Source organism: Anarrhichthys ocellatus, unplaced genomic scaffold, assembly GCF_004355925.1.
Source record: "Anarrhichthys ocellatus isolate YVR2014 unplaced genomic scaffold, GSC_Weel_1.0 scaffold38, whole genome shotgun sequence".
Taxonomy (NCBI): domain Eukaryota; kingdom Metazoa; phylum Chordata; class Actinopteri; order Perciformes; family Anarhichadidae; genus Anarrhichthys; species Anarrhichthys ocellatus.
Window position 1 is genome coordinate 4,231,654 of NW_022280068.1, and position 17,150 is coordinate 4,248,803.

Below are 17,150 nucleotides of genomic sequence, written 5' to 3' on the forward strand. Positions count from 1 at the left end.
CAGGTAGACATTAAACATTGAAGTCCTTTAACCTAAGACGAAGAATCCGGAAGGAGACTGGAAAGAAAAAGATCAGACTTAGACTTTGAATCTGTATTTCTTGATGTCTGCTATGAAATGTGTGAGGAAATGTACAGGGATATAGACTCAATATTAAGTCAGGTACTTCAAAGGCTTGAAAGGCAAAAACAACATGAAAGGCAAAGAATCCGTGATGTCATCCTGACAGCATTCTATCCATGGAGTTCTGATGGCATCGTTACTATGGATACCAGATTGAATGTTTATCTTTGAATTTATGAATGTAATGATTTCTGATGATCATCAGATTATTATATTATACTGAATTGCTTGTGAGGGGGACAAAAATAAGATGTCCTGATGTGTTTAAGTGTTATTTACTGTTTTTTTCATGTTGGAATAAATGTTAAATATTTAACTGCAAAGTAGTAATGCGTGTTTGATACGTTAATTTTTTCCATTAAATCATACTGGGATGTTTGCTGAAATTGATTGGATGTGGCACAGCCCTACCTAGAAAATCTTCCACCAGCCGCCACTGGTTAGAACATGGATGGGGTTAGTTACTGCTCAGCCGTCTTGTTTTGTTTTCGTATTGCAAACGCTACTTCTTCTACTAACTGTATTGCCGTATTACAGCCATGCCTATTGCGCCGACTCCTGACAACTACACCTGTAACTGAGTTAATTTGCTCCAAATCAGTTGATGGAAACGCACCTAACTTATTTCAAATATTCAATAAAAATACGCCTAACAATTGAATGCAAACACTGCAAATTACAATCCAGTATTAAAAAGCATCTTTAAAAATTGAAAGACACCTCCCGGTTTTAATTTCACTTTAACACGCCTCGAACAAACTATGCATGCACCGTTCTTTGCACCCGGTACCATTCATCCAGCCAATAGGCTTCTGCGAAAGCGATGCAGTAGAAGAATCAAGCTACTCTGATCTCTGTGTTTCTAAATCGTGTAGTCACTCTTGGAAACCAACGAGCTGTTCATAATAGTGAAGAAGAAGTGGAGTTCGCAATTTCTAGCATTTAGGAAAATACCGCAACACCTTCACGATGGTAAGAGCGCCATACATCAGATCATATGCGAATGGGTTTGAGGTCAAAATCGTCCAATTAACTAGTTAAGGCTAATAGTTACAAGAGCTTGGCTAAGCTAATGTTCGTAGCTAACAGCTAGCGCATACACATCTCTAGCATGCTAACAATTCTCTGGAAACGAAACGACTGTAAAGTTACAATTATTGTGTTCGATAAATTAATTAAATAGTTTCAGAAGAATACATTGTTATAATAGCGGACGATAGCTGTGCAGCTAAATAACGTTACTTAGCTAAACAGCTACCTAACTCAACGTTAGCTGCACACGAGCTAACGTTGAGTTGTGTACAGTGCCGGTGGCTTACCATGCTGTCCTTAATTAACTTTAAAGACATCTTGATTGTATACCCAGGGTAAGCTTAAACCGTTGTTGTTCCGTCTGTGTCAACATCAGCTAACGTGTTGATTGAACAGTGTCATCTTGATAAGCTGAACCTCCAACTAAATATGGCTAACGCTAGCTAGTTAGCATTGGATAAGGTAAGGCTACTGTTACAACAGTGACAACCCAGTTACGATTTTCATCTAAATATCATTGCATTTAGAAAAGTCTCACGCGCGATATTTTAGACATTGGTCCTATAACTACGTCTTTTATTTTACAATTACTAATTTTGTTAGTTTGAGTTATTTTAAAGTACTTCTACATGCTTACTTACACATGTGGCTAAGATGTAACCCTGATTAATTAAATTGGCACGTGCTATATTTAAAACCTATTGAAATCAATTTGAGTCCGGATGTATTTTGAAGACAAAAATATTTTTTACATTATTTGTATAATAGACATGGGCCTCCAGAATATATTTACAGTATTCTTACAAATACCTCGGTCCTGTGGTTGAGGTTCTTATTTTCTTCCTTTTGATTCTTGTATTGTTAAACCTCTTTTTGCTTCATAGTAATGCATCAATTGATTGTTTGGTCAGTTAAATGTCAGAACAAGTGTAAAAATGTTTTGTCTTTTTAGCTGAAAATGACAATTGAAAATACATTAATTCATCACAATGGTTGCTGATATATTTTTTGTCAATTGATCTATTTATCATTTAAACTCTGACTTACTTTTGTCCTTTTTCATCCAGTCTATTATGTCCTATAACGGAGGGGCTGTCATGGCCATGCGGGGGAAGAACTGTGTGGCAATAGCAGCAGACCGGAGATTTGGCATCCAGGCTCAGATGGTCACTACGGATTTCCAGAAGATCTTCCCCATGGGAGAGAAGCTGTACATCGGGCTGGCTGGACTGGCCACTGATGTTCAGACAGTGTGAGTGTGTTTAACCTTCACATCTTTCTCTCAAAGTGGCAAAACAGTTCTTCCACCACCAGGGTATGACTATGACACATCTGCGAAATTACTTTGACTACTTTCAGATCTTATGTATTGGTATTAAGGGGAAACTGTAGTTTTAGTTATGCGGTTAGTCACCGCTAGGAAGTAAGTTAAATTTGCGTTCTTTGTGATTATTGAAAAAAAGATTAACTGTTGTAAAATGACGCGGGAATGATTGTGTCTTTGCTTTTTGTGTAGATCCCAGAGGCTGAAATTCAGACTGAACCTGTATGAGCTGAAGGAGGGTCGCCAGATCAAGCCCAAGACCTTCATGAGCATGGTGTCCAACCTGCTGTATGAAAAGAGGTGAGAGCACCAAAGTTAATATAGACCCATTAAACAAGATCCATGTCCAATTTATAAGCTGCAGACAGATGGCATACCGTTGGCATACCGTTGGCATAGATTCTTGCATGGAAGGTAAAAGAATATCTGTTTAATATGTGATGTTCTCATTAGGTTTGGGCCATACTACATCGAGCCTGTGATTGCCGGACTTGATCCCAAAACCTCAGAGCCATTCATCTGCTCCTTGGATTTGATTGGCTGCCCCATGGTGACAGAAGACTTTGTTGTCAGTGGCACCTGCTCAGAGCAGATGTACGGCATGTGTGAGTCTTTGTGGGAGCCAGACATGGTAAGTAGTGAGTGAAGTTTGAGGTCACTGTTAAGCATGTAGGTTCCTTACAGTTACTACCACTTTCCTAATGTGCAAATGAGTATTGCCCATCGCAAGTATATGTTTGCATGATAATGAGAAACCTTGTGTAAATGTAGTTACTACTAGCTTCCATTTACAGTATTGGTAAATTGGCCGCTCTAACTTTTGGCGCAGAGATTAACGAGATCACAATGTTGTCTTTACACAACTGACAATTTCAACACAAAGTTCAACTTGGAGTAGAAATCTGCTGCCTTTTATTATTGGCATTGTCTGTTTATTCCATTTGCACTGCAGAGGCTAATAATAGCATGTATGTGAGTTCTACCTAGAATTCAGGTATTCTTCAGTTAAACATTCTTGAGCGTTTATTTGAGAAATGTGTTTGATCACGCAGGAAACAGATGACCTGTTTGAGACCATCTCACAGGCGATGCTGAATGCCGTTGATAGAGATGCAGTGTCTGGTATGGGAGTCGTTGTACATGTCATGTAAGTACAGTGTGCACAGGTTAGGGTTGGGTGGAATGACAGGTGCTCAGGGATTGACAGCCTTTTCTTTTCTCTTGCAGTGAGAAAGACAAGATCACCACACGAACCCTGAAAGCCAGGATGGACTAGAGCTTCTGTTTCTCCCTGCACTTCAAACACAAATGTTTTGTATACAAATGATAAACAATGCTTGTACTGTCTTTTTTTTTTTTCTTCAATAAATAAATGAACATAGGTTTAAACAATGAACTTGACTGATATTATTTATGGAAGAAATTGCACTACATTGCCATCACTTTTCAGATCTTTGATTCATGTTACATATTGTGTTAAAATTCACCGGTTCTGCACCAAACCAAGACATGCTTGGCAACTGAAATTAAAATTCAAGGAAGACTACATCAGCAAGGTTGGCTGACCTGAAAATACGTAAACCTTTCTTTACACTTTTTAAGACAGCAAGCTTGGACTGTACACCAGTTTGAAAAATAATAGTGAGATTACAGAAACCATTAAATGGTTCTCGACATGTCACACTGCAGAGAACACTTGTAGCGACAATTTCACATTCTTTTAAAGCAAAGCCTGAAAGGGGCCAGTCCGGATGTCAATTCTGAACCCTCAGACCATGCAGGGGATGGAAATGAAAAAAAATACCATACCAAGTTGCATTATGGGAAGTGTAGAATACTGCATTTATGGAGTTTGACCTGTACTGTATTTCTAAAATCTCTTGGGAGCCCCTGAAGTCTATATCAATAACCTAACTGTTCAGGGAAATGCTATTGCTTAATGAGATGTTTTCTGGTGTTCGGACAAAAAGCCTAACCCCGGGTCTACTTACAAGCCGTTTCCAAAGTTTTTAACTGCGTCTCACAGTCCGCCTTTGTAGCTGGCATTTGGTCAGTTGCCATGGAGATAGCTCAGTTATCTTGTGACCTAAATAAAAACCTTTGTCAAACAGTGAGGTAGTCACTGAAGAAATAAGCATAGCCAAACAAGATAAAACTCCCTTTAATATGCAATGAATCATTTTCAAGTAACTTTTTTTTTTTCTAATGTCTGTTGGTAACAAAACAATACTGTATACAAACAAAATTGCTACATTAATGTAAACAAGATATAAAAATGATCATTATGGTAATAAAACAAGTATTTGCTGCAGAATTCCCCTTTTTATGTGAATTTTTTTTTCTTTGACCAACCTCCACCAAGCTCACGGTTAAAATTTCAAAAATAGTCAAAAACAATATGGCAACGTAACATTTAAACACCAATTTTTTTTCCAGTTTTTTTTTTAAGTCATAACACTCAGATGCTAAGTTCAGTGGTTTGATGTTTCAACTTACTGGTGGAGTCTCATGTACACATCAGCCATGCATTTTTGATATTGCATTAATTTACTTAATACACCATTATATATTAAAGTGTTTACCCCCTGTTCCAATTTGTCAGCAGTGCTTTTGATTCTTTTGTTGGTACTGTGAGAGAAGCCTGATAGCAACTGTCAAAGTGTTTGTCGTGCAATCTGACCATTCAGTATCTGTGCAAGTTGTTTACATCTGCGCGCGTGTGTGTGTGTGTGCGTCTAATAGAAATTATAACAACAACAACGACATGAACAGAAACCAAAGAGACTGTACTGACGGACTGTTAACTGCTGAAGCTGACACACTCGTTCAAGGCATTAGTGAGACAGTTTCCGTGCTGGCGTGAGGATTAATAAGGTGGCTGAGGAGAACCGGGAGGCAGAATATTTATATAAAAAATAAAAATAAAAAAAAGAACAGGGAGATTATCGGGATGTCATTCCGAATTCAGTGAGTGGTTTCATGAGTTTTTGCAGTCAGCTAGTAGATGAGGGAGCCGGGAGGTGGTGGTGTGTGTGTGTGTGTGTGTGTGTGTGGGACAGTGTAACAGGCGCGGTGCATCCTTCCTGCCAGACTCATGCTGGCTGTGGGAGGACACTGGTAGTTGTTGTTTTTTTTCTGGGCGTAGAGAGGCAGGGGGGGGAGATGGACCTACACTGATGTGAAGGAGAAGAGAAATAAGTGCGTGGCATTTGACAGATCTATGACAGAAAGTGACTGGCTGGACTGGGAGATGAATCTATGATAAGATGTTGGACATGAACTCGTAGAATCGTTTCGAGTACTGCTCCGGGTTCACCGTCGATATTTCGGCGCCCGCCTAAGAAACAACAAGGTACAACATTAGATAGATGGAGCGACGAACATGCAATATAAGATCATTAATACTTTTGATTTCCATACATTTTTGTGTTACATGGAGTAAAATGCACTTTCAGAGGCTGTATAATAATAATAATAATAATAATAATAATAATAATAATAATAATAAACTATTAAAACTTAATTCATGATTATGAAAACCACACTAATTGTTGTGCAATTTGATTAATTTTTACTTCTTTATGGAATAGTTTATTAATTGTCAATCACATTCTTCCAGTCTTTCTAAACAAGCTCAGCCACCAAAATGTAGCCATTGTTATTATAGTTATTCTGAAACAAAAACTAGACACTGCTGCTGAAACAAATACAACTAAAGACCATCTTGTCATGATCACAGCAGAAAAATAACTGGCCAAGTACACGAAACCTATTCTGTGGTAGTTCCTGCTACAGAAGGTGTCTAAAGGAACACGTTTTACCACAATGAGTCACAACAATACCAGCCACAAAAAGGTACAATACAATAACTGGCTTCTCCTTTTATTAAGCTCAACAATGCTACCTCACCAGCCTGTTAATGAGCTTAGATTTATTACTTAGCAGTAAATTGAAGAGCCAGCGTTGGCGTAGCAGCTCGCTAGTTAATTCAGATTTATGTCCTGCTGCATCCGGTCGCATTTTGCCTTACGCAAGCCAGCATGCTTATCTGGCTCAATGTTTTCACGAAGTAGTATTGAATGCATACTTGCAGTAAATACTTTCTAAAGGCAGAGGCAGTATGTACTAAAAGTAAAAAGAAAAAGTACAATATTTGGAACGCAGCCGTTGTCTTTCTCTTTGGTTGTTGTAGCTAGCTGGACCTAGCTAGCTGGTTGGTTGGTTAGCCTGCTGGGAGGCTGAGGTCACATGTGATTTTATTGAGTTTTAATGATTAAATAAATATGAAATGATTCAATAATGTATTGCTTTACAAAAAGTATTTTGCATAAAGTATTCATGATGTCTTATTGAATAATTTAAATGATTCTCTGTAATCTGAATGTGTAGCCATAGCGGGATGGAGCATGATGTAGTATTGACACTCACCCCGTGTTTCACAGTTTTGGCAGCATGTGCAGCTTTTTTCTTCGCGTCATAGTGAGTGAGGATGTCGATGATAGCCATGAAGTACACCTCCTTCTTCACAGCACCTAGCACAAGAACAACATGTCACAAGGTTTTACACACATTTCTTCTATTGTATGAGGACGGCAGCTTTGACTGACTACTCCTTAGTTTTGAGTGCTCTTAATCAAACTAAACAAATAGAAATGATTTCTTCCTTTACAGGCAAGTTGTCATCTAATTAGCTGCCAATGCTTAATATAAAGCTAAGTTAATTGAGTCAGATGGATGTCAAAGGCGACCCTCACTGTCGTGGCTCTTGATTGCGTAAACGTCCACAGAGGGGTCGAACTCCCCGGGGCCGAAGAATCCTCCACAGTTGAGAGGGTTTCCGGGGCTGTCGGGGGGCGTGCCGAAGGAGCCGGTGAGCACGCCTCCGCCCATCCCGTCGTTCTCGTACTCCTCCTCCTCTCCCACGCCCTCCACATCCATCTCCTCCTGCTCGGCCCGATCCACATCGTGGATTCCCACCAGGAGACTGTAGTCCATGATCTTTAGGGTGGCCAGGAACTGACACACACACACACACACACACACAATACACACAATACACAATACACAATACACAAATAACACTCAATGTAATGCCTCGTTGTCACGTCTGTATTTTGAGTGTTTCTCGGTCATACAGGTCTGAAGAACATTTGTTTATCAATAAAATAACAGATTGAAGCTTCATTTATATCGTTCTAAATTGACATTTGAATGCTGACAAGCTTTTCTTTGAGTGGTGGCTGCATAGAATTGTTTCAGACTTGAGTGATTTCAAAAAACACCAGAGCGTTGCGAAGTCCAAAAGTCAAAATGTTTTGAGAAAATCTAACAGCACCATAAATTATATTTATAGAATTCTTTTATATTTCCACAGTTTTACGGGTGATGACGTCTTAAACAGCGACGACAGACATTCAAAGCTTTATTTGAAAACCTCAATAGAAGCTTTGAATGTAAAAAAAATAAACTCAGAGTAGCCCTAGATTGTAATGCCAAACAATATGGCATATGTATTCAAAGTAACATGTTAAATGAACATATCTATAATTAGGCAGCATTTAAATGTATTTCAGTTTGCCATGGAAAATAGATCTGTGTATTGCAGTACAACCAGTCATTTGTACAAAATGTTTCAATACTTGTACTTACAATACATGAGTTATTGTAAGATGATGTTTTAGTAATATACTTTACTTCAAGGAATAGAAATGTTTAAAGAAAATAGCGTCGGTTAGTTAGTACAGTATACGTTTCTAATGGAAATCAAAGTAGAAAAACAAATCCCACCTCTTGTATTTGACGATTGTCAATAGTCGGTGCAACCGACACAAAAGTATTAAGGTTTGATTACCATCTCGACCCAAACTCATTCAATGATAATAACAAGATGAACATTTTTACAGCTGACTAGATGAAAACCCGGATGGGTTTCTTACCTCTACATCACGTTTTAGCTTCTCCAAAAAGTACTTCTTGTTGTCGTCTCCTATCTGCAGCTTCTGGCCTTCATTCAGAAAGTCGTTGTCTTTAAAAGTTGGGAGTTCTTTTGCCTGAAGAGAGGAGAAGTCTTTAATTAGCAAACAGTAGGAAAAATGTTGTTACTGAGGATGATTAGAGGTCACATGCAAGTGTTAGAATTACACAGTCATAAATGTAATATGACAAATACATAGAGATATGGTCAAAATAAATGGTCTTTCAATGATGACAGATAACGTCCCATTCCAACAACTCTACAGCGCATACTAACAAACAAAACAAGTACAACAGAGTATGACACACTGACCACATGAGGCCAGTGCAAAAGGGTACTAATAGAATAAATCTCCTTACTTAAAACTTGCTTAATTTAGCTGTCATTGGACAGGTATGCCTTTGGGGTGAGCTAAGGGAGTTTATATTTATCCCATCATGTCAGCAGCCGTCACTGCACAGAAATAAAACGCACCTTCTCCTTGTCGCTGGCTTCCCTTGAGACCGTAGAACCCTACAAATGAGAGAAAATGAGAGTAAAAATAGAATTAATTGAAAGCAGCTCAAGACACATCAGAGGCATTGGTGCATTTTACCCACTTTATCTCAGACAGCGTCTTTTTAAACTGTCAATATTGGAGCGGTAAACTTTTCTCCAGAGAATACTTAGCAGGAGAAGAGGTGTATGCCATGAGGCATTTTTTTAGGATCACTGTAATATTCAGCACAAACCCAGAATTCTTTATAGATGAGCTGGATTTGTAATCTTCTGCAAATTATACCATGAGAGTATGAACTGTTTCCTATTTAAATTCAATAACATGCCCATTTTCTTCCTTGTGCATAATCACAGCAAAATCAGGCGTTTGAGCAGTAAATTGAACAAACAACCTCAATTATAAAAAAGAAATAAAATCTACAAAAATTGCAGTGCCCTGACTCTACGTTTGATTGAATTTCCCATTTTTTTATAGCCAAAAATCAAAAGATATTAAAGTCACAATTATATAAACAGAGAAAGCTGGAATGAGAAAATGTTTAGCAATGTTTGCTTGACTTGTACGAATAATCGATTATTAAAATTGTTAGTGATTTTCACTACGGATTAATCAACTAATTGTTTCAGCAGTAAAATGAATCAGAAGCTCATCTCACCTCAATTATTTCTTAAATTTAACCTAATCTAATTTTATCTTTATAATAATTCCTTTTAATGTTATGTTGTGATCTTTTTTCGATGTATTCCTTGCTTACATGCTTTACATGTCAGACATGGCTTCAATTAAATTGATAATGTATTTATACATTTTCCCTTCATTAAATAATTCAAAGAGCGGTTACAGATGCACAGAGAGACAGATGTTGTTGCACACGTGTGATTTAAGTCTGTGCTTATAGTATTCAGTTGTGTGTGTGTGTGTGTGTGTGTGTGGTTTATCCTGGAAATTGTTTTTATGTGATCAACATCTACACGTTTGTACCTTCAGGTCGTATTTGCGGTGTACGGTGAGGCGATGGCTGAATACATTCCGGGTCACCACCATGTACGTCTCCACCCCGTCCACTGTTAGCCTGTACATGCCCAGGAACTGTGGGAGCAGCGTGTTGCCATGACACTCCACTATAAACTGGAGACAATGAAGGGAGGAGAACCGAGAGAGTGGGAGTCAGGAATCAAATATACAGCATGATGAAAACTGATTCAAACTGGACACAGCACTGCTCTACAGTCACATCATTTCAACACTTCTGCATCATTTACATGCATGAGTAACCTTAGATTGAAATGAAGGAAGCGCATCTTAAAATATATTCACAGAATGATGCTCCTAAATGTCTTTCCTACACTCCATCTATACAAACATTAAACATTTAGATTAAATAGTGTATGAAATAACCAATACTCAAACCCAACATTTAAGCACACAGCAGATATCTAATGCTGTGTTCACAACAAACGCGGGGCGAATTATTCGCGCGACGAGATACATACAAAGTCTATGCACAGACGCGATGAGACTGGAGTCTCAAACGCAAAACGCCCCAAACGCGTGAGTTGAAATTTTTCAACTTCGGTGAAAAAATGGTGTGACGCTGGTGTGAACAAGGAATAAGGTATTTGATTCTGTCTCTGGATGTTCCGTGTGGTGGGACAAGGGACTTCTACCTGGTGATATTTCTTCAGGATGTTGTGCATCTCAGCGATGTCCTCGCTCGACACCGTTTTAATTACAAAGCGGTGGTCGTAGCTGGACAGGAAGCGGTTGCCAAAGCGCCCCTGGGAGTCGCTGTTGAGTGGGGCGCTCCTCGTTAGAGAGTTCTGCCCAAAAAACAACAACAACAACAACAACATCATCCAGTTATATTCTCACATCAAAGTACAAATTACCCATGACCTCTTTCCCCTGAAATAATTTAGATTTCATTCATCGCAGTGACTTACCTGGTAGTCCTGGTCATCAATGCAGAACCTCTCCCTCAGGTTTCTGAACACCATGGGACAGTACTCTTTGAACTTAAAGCGACTAGGCAGGTTTTCTCTGACAAGTAAAAGACACAACCAGTCAGTCAACAAAGAAACAGGAGCTCAGGGGCTCATTACTGAAAATGAGGAAGGATTTATTTCTGCTGTTGTGTGCACAGATAATAATACAATTCAGAGTTGACATTTACAGCTTTGAGCTCCTTTTTCAAAGGCATTTGTTCTCCTTTTAGATGCTGCCTATTTGCAGGATGAGAACATTTTAAAGTGCATAAAGTAGTAAAGTAAACATCTGGCTTTTTGACATGTGAGCCTGAAGCCAGATGTGTAAAAATCGTGTGTAAATACGGAACTTGCATCCATACTACCAACCGAAACCCTTAAATCACCCCAAAATATTATCGAGCTAGAATGTGAAACGCAATGAAATTGGAATTGCAGCCAAAATCACAAATTCAGTTCGGCCATATGCTGGCTTTTATGCTGAAAAAGCAATTTGCAATGCAAGTTAAATTTCTCATCACATCATATTGAACAGATTTGGGTTGCAATTATTGTTGTTTGGCTTGTCTGGCTTTTATCACTTTGATATGCACGTTCTCAAAGCAACTGTAAATGGGCAACAGACCAAACCACTATAGGTGCATTAATCAAAGAAGCTACAGGATTATCTAATGTGTAAAGAGAGCAGATACGTTGTATGAACAAAAAGTGAGGATAGCCAACAGTGCTGTGATGAACACACAGACAACTACCACTAAATGTCATGCAACCCAATAGGACTCACCTTTGTAGCAGAGTCCGCTACGGTGACTGCGCTACTTCAGACTACAAACACTACTGTTTATTTATTGTTCACGTTATTTTGTCCACTCCTGTGTACAGTTCAGGACCAAAAGGGTACATTTCTCTGATTGTTGAAGGTCGTCACATGCTACTCTCGGCCTTAAAAAAAACAAAGATGCTTCTTTACATGAGGATGATTTGTATTGCAAGGATTCTTGGTGAAGTCATTGCCGCGTTATTGTTGGGGACATCCATTCTGAATACAACATATTAGGGCCATTCAGAGCAAGTCTCAATTTGTATTGTGATGGGATTTGATGAGTGCAAAAGATTCAGTAATATGAGCATTTGAGCAAAGAGATGGAAAGTGGACTTTCAGGAGTTACGTCAGGTGTTTTGAACTCAGCCGTTGGGTTTAACAGACTGAGCTGACAGTGCATAAGCTGTGATGTACCTACTTGTTAAATAGGTGGTTGTCCACTTTGATCTTACTGTAGGCTTTAAAGTCATCTGGCATCAGCATTACTGGTACAGGCACATTACTTAACTCGTTAATCTGAGGGAGAGAAGTGAGAAAAAGAGAGAGAGATCAGACAAGAGCCCGAAGCTGATATTCCCACTTTACAGACTCTATGATTAAGAAATCAAAGCAGCAATAAGGACTTTTGCTATTTCACAGTTTGAAATTATGCTCAATACAGACTCTTGCATGAAATACTAAAATCCAGATTCGCCTTTAAACATATAAAGATACAACTGTGAAAACTATTTCACAGTTTGAAATTATGCTCAATACAGACTCTTGCATGAAATACTAAAATCCAGATTCGCCTTTAAACATATAAAGATACAACTGTGAAAAATATGTACAGCATCTCATTTTGCCCTCAAGTACTGGACATGCTCATCATGAGAGCAGAGCTGTGAATACCTGCAACACGCTCCACAAGAACAATATCTATCGCCAGTCGCATGTCACAGTCGGGCCGAATCTCTACGAGTGTTTACCAGCACCAACCATTAACTCCGCGTTTTAAATCAATAACATTATTATAAATTAAGAATGGGACATTAACAAAAATGCTGACAATGTGATCATCACATTTAACCTAACTGATATAAAAACAAATCTATTATTTATACATTCTTGTACAGGGGGCTTTTGAAGAAGCAAACTATGAACACTTATTAAACAATGTTACAATAAAAGCTGATCTTCAAAGTGTTTCCATAGTTTTATAGTTATAATTCTACATGGATATGATGCTTTCCCATTATAATTACAGAAGATATGTTAAAGTTAAGATTATCCATATAAAATAAGACATCCATTAGGCTAAATATGGGAATACTAGGTGTTGTATTACGCATCCATCCATGTACAACTCTGATCTTATCTGCTGACACTCATCCAGGGCAAAAGCTCACACTGATGGACCGCTAAGAAAAAATGTCCTTGAAGATTATCGCGTAAACAGCAATACAAGACTGAAGAAATGCCACTACCCCAGAGCCTGTGAGTAACTATGAAGTGATACTAAAAGGGGCAGTACACAGTCCTGGCAGTGCTGTTTGGCAATTTAATATACGTACTTCTCATTTTCAAAGTCATCTCAAACTCCTGATGGTGCATTAATGTGATTTAAATATGCTACTGTTATAACAGCTGCTTGATAGAATATTTAGCAAGCACACTTACACACAAATAAACTCATAAACAGCCAACCCGACTTAAATATCATCCGATTCCAAGCTGTAACTTCCCCATTCACAATATAAATAACAACAACCTTATCTATAGGAGTATAGTTAATATACTATATAATATAGTAGTTAAGTTGTCATAAAGGAAACAGTCAGTCAGGTAGCTTCCTAGTGGAGGCCTGTTCATTTGCATGAATTGAACATATCTAAAAATAATGTGTAACTTTGAGAAGTATGAAAACAAGCAGTTATTGAATTTCTAATGTAAAGTTTTCTGTGAACACATTGTGTCCTTTATAAACATCAGATTCTGTTATCTTAAAACTCTGATGAACCTCAGTGGGCAATTATTTGTAGACATAAAAGACAAAAACTAAGGGATTAGCCGCATCAGACAGGTGGTGTACAGCAGTACATCATCTAAACACTAACTGACACTGTGTGGAAGTGAAGTCTTGCAGCATAGCAGCGAGGGCACTATTAAAATTGCATACAACTCCTGACTGGAAGAAGAGGACTTTGATGAGAAGTCTGTTTGATGTCTTGAATCGGCTTCCCACCCACACCTCAAATCACCAGGCCTATGAGCTGCACCCACACGCCCACTGCCAAAGTTCACCCACTGCATACTGGAGATGCTGCAGTGATAACCATATCATTAGCTGCTTCCCTAATTCCTTGGTTGTTTGCAGACACACAAACACATTCCCAGTGTCACAGTTTCACATCTGCCGTGGCTGCTACACACCTTTGAATTATTACCATTTACATAATGACGACATTAATGTTTGGAAGAGGAGACAGTTCACCACACAATACTGTAACTTCATCAAAACAGTGCCAGTGTGCTTTAAAAACAAACTACACCTGACTGTGATAATAAACTCATACAGGTGTGCTTTTACTCAGAGCAGATCAAAAAAAGTTTCAACTCTGGACGTAAAGTTCTCACACCTGAGAAGCTGCTTTTCATGCATCAATCAAACTGTGTGACAGAGTGTGACCAAACAGTTACTATGTGTATAGGCAAGAGCAAGCTGCTGGTGCAACTCCATCCATCACTGACGTCGAATCTGCCCCTCACCGTGCTTTACATAGCCCATAGGCAGCCTCGGCCAAAAGTGAATGTGATATATATGTTTTTTTTTTTTACTGCTAGCTATTTATAGGGAGATTGTGTGATGCAATTAACTTGCAGCAGTTGGATGCATGCGCCGAGCATTGGAGCTGCAAGCTCGGGAGCAGGTTTATTCAAACAATGGGGCAGGCTGCTGTCTGCTGCTGTGGGAGCTGAAAATCTGTGTAACCTGCTGCTCCAGCTGCCTGACTGGTGGCACACCCCTCCCACTCCATGCCTGCGCTACAGCAACCGCAGCTCACGACTTGGCTCCAAATGGTGGCAGATTGTTAACGCTACGCGGTCAGTGAAAACGCACAACCTGCCGAACCTGATATTCACTTCACAGCTGCAGGGACTTAAAAACAGACACACGTCAAAATCCCCTGCAAAATGCACGCTTCAGGCGAAGCAATACGCTGCTAGCTATCGAGGCATCAGCCGTTAGCTGCAAACTGTACGACAACGAGCAGCTCGGTGCAGAGCCGGCCAGCAGGTCTCTGTCCAAGCTTCACTACTAAATACTTGGCGAATATCCATGAAACGAGACATTTAACGCGGTCGACTGAGAGCATCAGAGCTGGCTTGACAGATGATGGCAGCTGGCTAAGCTAGCAGGCTAGCTAAATCAAAACAGCAGCATAAACAAACCGCTTACTGGCGACCACGAGACATTTAAGACGCACTTACCGTATGGTTGACACCCCACATTAAAACGCTGAGAATGGGCTCACTCGCACGGAATAATTTCACTTTCTGTCCTATAAAATGCTTCTTTTTCGTCTTGGTTTTGCTAGCGCTGACAGGCGCTGCGCTGGTGCAGTTGGATGACATGTCTCAGGCTGGGAATTCAGGGTACGCAAGACGGCACTCACTGTCGTTCACAGCCTCTACACACAACACAAAAATTCGTAAAAGTTTAAGGGCGTCTAAAAAAAATCTATCAGTGCATCGTGCTCGTCGTCCAACTCGCAGCGAGTCTCTGGGTGTTGTTGGGAGTCAGCGGTAGAGCATTTTGCGCCGTCACCACCCTTCCTCCTCCCGAACAGGCCGCGGTGGAGTCCAGAGAGCAGCTAACCGGCCATCAGGCTACAGAGCAGCCTCTCTTTAAAAAAATAAAAAACCTGGATCGGTGAACACACGCTGGACAGCTCCTCTCCTTTCCCTTTAACGCGTGCAACGCGGAACTGATGTGATGCTGTTTTACTTGTTGGTGCGTAATCCCATCATGATGCGCCTGAGATTGTTGTCAGTCACCAACCAGTTCGGGGTCTCCTCAAGATGGCGTCTGTGTTGCTCTTAACGGTCAACAGCGCGCCCAGCAGGCCGCCGCTAGAACTACAGGGGTTCCCACACCTCAATCTGGACCAGGACCTGGAGGGTAGATGGGTTGTATAGCCAAGGAGTGAGGACTGAAATACCGAGACCAAGTCCGTCCAAATCCCCAATCTCATAAAGTGAATGCTGGTTGTACACACCACAAGGAATACATTTTAGTGGGGAAATACTGGCTTTAAATAGTATAAAAACGGCTAGATATCACTGTAAAAACAAGTGTTGATTTTATTTACAAATTTTGTTGTTTAATCTCCCCCAGGTTGCTAAAATGCCAAAACTCCCTGATAACAATATGACATCAACCCAGTATCCTCAATGATATGTCCCTGGTTGTAACAGCTGTTGCACTAAAACATGTAACCTGTCAGATTCTAAGTCACCAAAAAAAAAAAAATGTACTGTTGGGTTGATCAAAGATTGACAGGTGAGGTGTGAGTGCTTTGAAGACACATTGATAACAGCTGATCTCCTGTTTCTATCTGTAGTATTTAGAATGGGCCATGCATCTCAGCTGTTGATTTTACCACCATGTTTGATAACAGGTCACAATAAATGATGTCGCCATGGTTAAAACTGTTGGCAAACTAGCTGAAATTCCTCACCAGGTCACCTGATGGTTAACAGGAACCCCTCACAGTGTCACATACGAACAAATGAGAAATATACCTGTGACATTATTCTAATTTCAGTGAGATTTGTCTTAATTTACGTAAAAAACCCTAAACACAGAAAGTTGCAGTAAGATGTAGGACACTGTATTTCCCCAAGGCCACCCACCACAGGTTCTGGTCTGACAACACTGTATAGAGGCCATAGGTTCACTCATGCACTGCATTGTCAGCAATATTCTGCAGAATTACACAAATTTCAAATGGTTCAATATGATGATATCAAGACTTTTTCAGGGTAAAACTAAAGCAGGTGATTTGATAAGTTACAGCAAGTTAGAAAAGAAAACAGTGTTAGTGACAAACTTTCTTTTGATTCTTTGGAAAATAAATGTAAAGTCTGATTAGTTTTCTTTCTTCACTAACTGTTTATTGCTAATGGTTCAATCACCATTTGATGATATGATGAAACCAATTTTATATATAAAGCTCAATTTACTTGTCATGATTAGTGCTACATTTGTATGGAGCTGTGTCAAGTCTGACAAAATAAACCCAAATGATGTCATCAGGGTTATCTCAGCCTTAGCTTGGAGATTACAAATCTATTTAAAAGACTATGCGTAACAAACAGGGGACATGAACAAGACAAGGGCAGGTTGA

General features: G+C 39.5%; 2 protein-coding genes across 2 annotated transcripts; one reads left to right on the plus strand and one right to left on the minus strand.

Moving 5' to 3' along the window:
• Nucleotides 1-957: 957 nt before the first annotated feature.
• On the plus strand, nucleotides 958-4,889 carry psmb3 (proteasome 20S subunit beta 3). The gene is made up of 6 exons (XM_031867160.1): nucleotides 958-1,095; nucleotides 2,223-2,407; nucleotides 2,672-2,779; nucleotides 2,933-3,110; nucleotides 3,532-3,626; nucleotides 3,707-4,889. Exons 1-6 carry the CDS (start codon nucleotides 1,093-1,095, stop codon nucleotides 3,753-3,755), a joined length of 618 nt encoding a protein of 205 aa, XP_031723020.1. The 5' UTR covers nucleotides 958-1,092; the 3' UTR covers nucleotides 3,756-4,889.
• Nucleotides 3,877-15,834, minus strand: LOC116394220 (phosphatidylinositol 5-phosphate 4-kinase type-2 beta). The gene is made up of 10 exons (XM_031867158.1): nucleotides 15,232-15,834; nucleotides 12,179-12,276; nucleotides 10,896-10,992; nucleotides 10,620-10,772; nucleotides 9,934-10,080; nucleotides 8,928-8,966; nucleotides 8,416-8,529; nucleotides 7,234-7,495; nucleotides 6,908-7,011; nucleotides 3,877-5,816 (listed from the first exon to the last, which is right to left on the minus strand). The coding sequence occupies exons 1-10, from the start codon at nucleotides 15,373-15,375 to the stop codon at nucleotides 5,736-5,738; spliced, it is 1,239 nt and encodes a 412-aa protein (XP_031723018.1). The 5' UTR covers nucleotides 15,376-15,834; the 3' UTR covers nucleotides 3,877-5,735.
• Nucleotides 15,835-17,150: the final 1,316 nt, after the last annotated feature.

Excerpts from the sequence above, each read along its gene's own strand:
- psmb3 (XM_031867160.1), top strand. Across the intron at positions 2,780-2,932 it reads AACCTGCTGTATGAAAAGAG|GTTTGGGCCATACTACATCG; the intron begins GTGAGAGCACCA and ends TGTTCTCATTAG. Across the intron at positions 3,627-3,706 it reads GGAGTCGTTGTACATGTCAT|TGAGAAAGACAAGATCACCA; the intron begins GTAAGTACAGTG and ends TTTCTCTTGCAG.
- LOC116394220 (XM_031867158.1), bottom strand. The coding sequence starts at position 15,375 with ATGTCATCCAACTGCACCAGCGCAGCGCCTGTCAGCGCTAGCAAAACC. Across the intron at positions 10,081-10,619 it reads TCCTGAAGAAATATCACCAG|TTTATAGTGGAGTGTCATGG; the intron begins GTAGAAGTCCCT and ends CATTGTCTCCAG. Across the intron at positions 8,967-9,933 it reads ACCGCAAATACGACCTGAAG|GGTTCTACGGTCTCAAGGGA; the intron begins GTACAAACGTGT and ends TCTCATTTGTAG.